The sequence below is a fragment of the Dipteris shenzhenensis genome, chromosome 23 (assembly GCF_047967505.1).
Source record: "Dipteris shenzhenensis isolate YYH24624 ecotype China chromosome 23, Dip_SZ_1.0, whole genome shotgun sequence".
NCBI classification, from domain to species: Eukaryota; Viridiplantae; Streptophyta; class Polypodiopsida; order Gleicheniales; family Dipteridaceae; genus Dipteris; species Dipteris shenzhenensis.
In genome coordinates, this window is record NC_141618.1 from 45,711,352 (window position 1) to 45,717,611 (window position 6,260).

The 6,260-nt window shown below is 43.1% G+C and overlaps 1 protein-coding gene across 1 annotated transcript; it reads left to right on the top strand.

The window, feature by feature from the left end:
- Window positions 1-801: 801 nt before the first annotated feature.
- On the top strand, window positions 802-3,835 carry LOC147887458 (pentatricopeptide repeat-containing protein At3g09040, mitochondrial-like). The gene has a single exon (XM_087394969.1). The coding sequence runs from the start codon at window positions 1,375-1,377 to the stop codon at window positions 3,766-3,768; it is 2,394 nt and encodes a 797-aa protein (XP_087251095.1). The 5' UTR covers window positions 802-1,374; the 3' UTR covers window positions 3,769-3,835.
- Window positions 3,836-6,260: the final 2,425 nt, after the last annotated feature.

Sequence of the window (6,260 nt, forward strand, 5' to 3'; positions counted from 1 at the left end):
TTTTAAGCTAAATGGGTGATAGAAGCTTAGAGCCCGACCCCATGGACCGGCATTCCCCACTTAATTGACTATCTTCATCCAACATTTGAGACTCCATGCACCGGCGTTTGAGCCTGCCCTCACCACATTTCGAGGGTCTCTTGCTTTCCAGATGCATGGGGACTTGCTCTTACGCTGGGTTCACACCACTCGGCGGTGGCCATCCTCCAAAGGGACAATGACACAAAAGATTTGTGTCTGGCCCATGGAGGCCGTCCACTCCATGGCCAACTCCTCCAATTGCTACATGGTTGGTCCATTCCATCTCCTCCAAACCATTACACCAATCAAACGTTGGTGACATAAAAATAGCACCTTAATGGCTGTCGATTGATGTGAACCACCACACCCAACGACTATCCTTCAATTCTATTTCCTCCTCCACGAGTGGGCGGGTGGTCTGAACGCACGCTTAGGCATAGGGGTTAGGGGGTTGCTTTGAGCACATGCCATTTGTCAAAATGGCATAGGGCTACTTTTTTTTTTTTTGCGTTGTAACAACGACCCCATACGAGGTGACCGAGGTAGAATCCTGAGCTGTCCCTGGGACTTGAACTCAGGACCAACACAAACTCACCCATACATTTTAAGCCACTTGGTCTAAACGTTGTTGGCACTACATAGGGCTACTTTGATGCATAATTCTCTCAAATTGCAAGTGTTACCGGTTTTGTTTGTGTGAGGCACTAACACCCACCAAACAACTCATGGAGAACTCTTTTCCCCGACCTATGAAGAACTCTTTTCGGCACTTATGAAGAACTCTTTTCTCCCACCTTATGTATTGGGTGCCACCTCAAGTGTAGAGAAAGATACCATGACTCTAAGGAACGTGGAGAGCTTCCATACCCATACTAGGCGTCCACTCAAACTACAAGCTACTCCAACTGCAATGCCATTTCAAAGGGAGGTTTTCCCAAACGAACATGGAATTTGACAACTGCGAACTCGCCGTCTCGACGACAAATATTTTGGGTTCCTCTCGAAATTCTCCCATGGTTTCTCCCGAGTTTCCATGGCAGAGCCAGAGGGCCGGTGGAGTAGTAGTGGATGCTTCATTGGCTGGCTCTGCTCGACTCACCCCTTCCGCTTATGCAGGTCACTCCTCAAGCGCAATGGTTTGTCAATATGATTTTTCTTTGCAGGTAGCTCAAGTACAGGGCTCTTATGGGACACTTGTGAAAGAGTTAGTGTGCGGCAGGTGCACACACAATGATTCCCACATGCAAAGCTGTGCTACTCTCTTTCTGAGTTTGACAGACGCACTTAAATTTCTCAAGGTTTCAAGCTCGAAGTCCCTATGTAGAGACTGCTGGTACAATCCAGGTTGAAGTAATGAGATGTACAGGGCCAAAGGTGAGGCCCAGTCAAACGTTGAAGAGCTTGGAGTGCCCCGTCCGGCAACCCCAAAGGCTTTTAGATCTGGACTACAAATCAGCTTTAAGTCTGGACTACAGGTCAATGCATCTGAAGCGCAAGTTTGGCTGGGGCATAGAAGAGGCAATGATTGCTTTGGAACAAATGTCAAAGCTCCCTTCCGTTGAAAACATTAAATTCATCTTGCAGAATTGCAGAAAACAGAAACGTTTAGGGTATGGCAAGCGTTTGCATGCCTACATGGGCAAAAGTGGACTGGAAGCTGATAGATATCTCGGGAACTACATTATACCCATGTTGATTGAATGTGGAAGCATGTGCGATGCTCTGCAGGTTTTTAACAGATTGGTTGATAGGAACGTGTATTCTTGGACTGCTCTCATCACAGGTTATAATGAACATGGGGAATCACAGCATGCCCTCGACCTGTACCAGAAAATGCAAGAGGATTCTGTTGGTCCGAGCAAGTATACATTTGTTGCCCTACTGAAGGCTTGTGCTAGGCTGAAGGATATGAAAAGAGGCCAAGAAATACACTCTGAGATTGCCGACAAGGGATTGGAAAGAGATCTTTTTATTGGCAGCTGTTTGGTCGATATGTATGCCAAATGTGGCTCTCTTGCAAAAGCACACGAAGCAATTTACAAACTTCCAATCAGAGATGTTGTCTCATGGACTACACTTATTGCAGGATATGTTGAACACAGACTTGGTGAGGAAGCACTGAACTGTTATGAACAGATGAAACTGGAGAGTATCTCTCCAGATGCTATCACGTTTGTTTGGATCTTAAAAGCCTGCGGCAGCATAGGAGCCATACACAAGGGCAGAGAAATACATGATGAGATCGCCAGAAAAGGGTTGGAAAAAGATCTTTTTGTTGGCAGCACATTGGTCGATATGTATGCCAAATGTGGCTCAATTGCAAATGCACAGGAAGCTTTCGACAGGCTTCCAGTTAGAGATGTGGTCACTTGGAAGGCGCTAATTGCAGGGTATGCTGAATTTGGGTTTGGTGAGGAAGCGCTGAACTGTTTCCAGCAGATGCAAGTTGAAGGTGTCTCTCCAGATGCTGTCACGTTGGTTTTCAGCTTGAAAGCATGTGGCAGCATAGGAGTTCTAGAAAAGGGCCGAGGCATACACATCGAGATGGCCAGAAGGGGGCTGGAAAGAGATCTCTTTGTTGGTTGCACTTTGGTCGATATGTATGCCAAATGTGGCTCACTTACAGAAGCACGTGATGCCTTTGAAAAGCTTCCAGCACGAAATGTAGTTTCGTGGAATGCTTTAATAGCAGGATGTTCTGAACACGGGCTTGGTGAGGAGGCACTGAGCTGTTTTGAACAAATGCAACTGGAAGGAGTGTCTCCTGATCCTGTCACATTTGTTTGCAGCTTGAAAGCATGTGGCAATATAGGAGCCATAGACAAGGGCCGAGAAATACACTCTGAGATTGCTGAAAAGGGATTGGAAAGCGATCTTTTTGTTGGCAGCACTCTCGTTGATATGTATGCCAAATGTGGGCTACTTGCAAAAGCACAGGAATCATTTGACAAGCTTCCAATTCGAAACGCAGTCACGTGGAATGCACTTATCACAGGATATGCTGAACATGGGCTTGGTGAGGAAGCACTCAACTGTTTTGAAGAGATGCAATTTGAGGGTGTCTATCCAGATGCTGTCGCATTTGTTTCCAGCTTCAAAGCTTGTGGCAGCATAGGCGCCATAGACAAGGGCCGAGAAATGCATGCTGAGATTTCCAGAAAGGGGCTGGAAAGCGATCCTTTTGTTGGCAGCAGTTTGGTCGATATGTATGCCAACTGTGGTTCACTTGCAAGAGCACAGGAAGTGTTTGACAGGCTTCCGGCTCGCGGTGTGGTCTCATGGAATGCACTAATTGCAGGATATGCCCATTTAGGAGAGAGTGAAATCGTTTTCCTTATGCTTGAGAGAATGAGAAGAGAAGGCTTTCAACCAGGTGGGGTCACATTCCTAAATGTTCTTACTGTATGCAGTCACACGGGTCTATTGGATAAGGGGCACGAATTATTTAACATGATGAGTCAAGACTATGGTATCACTCCAACTATAGAGCACCACACTTGTATGGTTGACCTGCTTGGCCGTGCAGGCCAATTGGATAAAGCAGTAGCGATGGTGAAGAAGATGCCTTTCCATCCTGACCCTGCAGTGTGGCATACTATGTTGGGTGCTTGTCGAAAATGGGGTAATGCCAAGTTTGGAAGACAGGCCTTTGAACTTGCCATGCAATTGGATGAACAGGATGCCACAGCTTATGTCTTGATGTCTAACATCTATGCTGATACTCACATGTGGGAGGATCATCAATGAGAGTCAAAGAACAATGTTTTGGAAATTGGATGGATTTGGTGGACTGCCATTGGTGGAATTCAGATAGGGAATGTTTCCATAGAAAGGCTTTCATTGCTTTACGACCACCCCAACCTGTCAAATCAAATTCTTCTGCACAATTGGTTTTTTGGGACTTTTTGGCCTTTTTTGTGCCTCCAATTGTCTGTTTTCAACGTTTTAAAAGTCATTCCTGAGGCTTTGGCCCGCTCCAGATGTGTCAATGAGGTTAGAAACACTAATTTATATACCGTATGTTAGATATAATAAAGTAGATTAGGTATACTCAGTGAATGTACTAGACCCTAGAACATGTACTTTGTCAGTTTGCTTTTTGATATTATCCCATTTTTGAAGCAAAACAAGAGAGAAATATAGCAATTTCTCTCAAGGCCCCAAAATGAGCTTTGATTTTTCCTAATGTGCATGTCCTTGAGATACTGCAGAGAGATTTCTTTGGCTTTTGGAAGAATAGAAAAGAGGACAAGATGGGGTTGAGTAGTCTCACGGGGTTAGAATAACCTTTCTCCAATGTGCTAAAGAATTGAGATGACAATGGAATATAAAAGTAAGTGTTGATTCTAAATAAGACCAAGAGATATAAAATATCGAATTTTCTATGGGGCATACTTTTCATTTTGGAAATAATCAAACCTAGAATACATAGGTAGAAGAGGAGGGGAGAGGCCAAATCAAACCAAGGTTGATTTTAGTGACCTCAGTCTCTTTGCAGATTTGTTACTTTTCTCACAGTACCCTTGAGGAAACCCTTGAGGCGATTGTTGTGCTTCCACTTACATCGAATATCCTTGAGACTAGCCTTGATCATCCTCTGGGCACCCTAACCCTTCGAATGTCCTTGAGGCAACGTACCCGTAGGCGTAGCCAGACACATTTTTTAGACTAAGGAGGAGCGGAGGGGGTTGTCCATGCTTTAGCTTGTTATAATGTAGATAATCTTAAACCTTGTGGATGCTTTTTATTCTTGTAGCGAGCAACATCCCTAATGAGGATACTCGTGGCCTATGAGGTGATGCATTTCAAGGTCTTGGGGACTTCCTTTGTGTAGTCTGACCTTAGCAGCATCCATGATGATCTTGGTGCTCTCTAAGAGGTTGCTTGGAGGGAGTTTGGGCATGGGAGGAGGAGAAGGAAGTAGAGGAATCGCTCTGGCAAGGAGTTTGGGCATGGGAGGAGGAGGAGGAGTAGAGAAAGGGGTAGCAAGCTTTCAGAGTAGACAAGAGCAAGTCAGAGTAGATGAGAGTAAGTCACAGAAGTTGCCATCTTCCATGGCAAGCGACTAAGTGCTTAATCCCCAACTCTACATTGCTTGGCAACATGCATCCAATATACAATATCTATATGTATGTTCAATACTTTGGACAAATCGACATAATCCTTTTCAAGCACATGTGCTTGAGAGTCCCAAGAATAGAATGCGACTTGACTGATAGATTATTGTGATGAACATAAAACTCTAATTTTACTCACTAGGATTTGTGGAAAGTATAAAATTCTTAGGCACACTTATTAGAAGTGTAAGAGTGTGAAAGCAAGGTGGTTTATGAAAGACTCGTAAGCTAGTCTGGACTTTGACATCTATATGGGAAAGAGTCAAATCGCATTCTTCTACATTGTTGGTTCTACTTCTAGAACTGCTTTTATCTTAGACATTCTAGTTATTGGTTGCATTCTTCTTAATCTCTAAAATTATCTCTCACTCAAAAGTTGAGTCAGCTTTTCTTTCTCTTAATCGATTTCTATTTTCATTTTTCTCTCAAAGGTTTTGTTGCATTACCTATTTGCATACATGAACAATTAGATTTCCAAAAGTGTTTTGATGATGTATCATTTCCTATGGTGTTTTGCCAACATCTTTATCATGTGTTGAAATGTCCATATATGGAATGTCGTTCTACCATGGGCTGTTCTCCTCTCTATATTTGATTTATTGGCTCTCCATTCTAAATCCAAACCAAAAAATGATGTGTTAGCTACCAAGTTCTAAGTCCATATAAGGGAAAACTATGCTTTTTTACCTCTAGAGTTCACAAATATAAATAGGAGCCTAGGATTTGTTGGGATGTATTTGTGATCTTTGAATTTTGCCTTATCAATGATGTAATGATTTCTACTAGTTGTTGTTGCATTGTGATTATAAAAGGGTCTCTTTAGAGGTTCCATAGTATCTTGCAACTAGATCCCTTGATTCTAATGTGAAAATCACCTCGAATTTGGAGATTTGCAATTTCATGCATGTGGTTTGGCCCTTAGTCTACGCTAAGACCTCATGTCCCTTCCTTTCCTTCTTTTTCTTTTCCTTATCTTTGTTACTTTAATTCCCTTCTTATTTGTGACTCCTTAGAAAATCCAACCATGGAAGCCTACACAATAGTCCCATAATTCATGAAACATGTATGCATGCAACCCTTTGCAATGAAGCACATATCATACATACTTTGTTTATAAATCAT

Coding starts and splice junctions, on each gene's coding strand:
- LOC147887458 (XM_087394969.1), top strand. CDS start 1,375: ATGAGATGTACAGGGCCAAAGGTGAGGCCCAGTCAAACGTTGAAGAGC.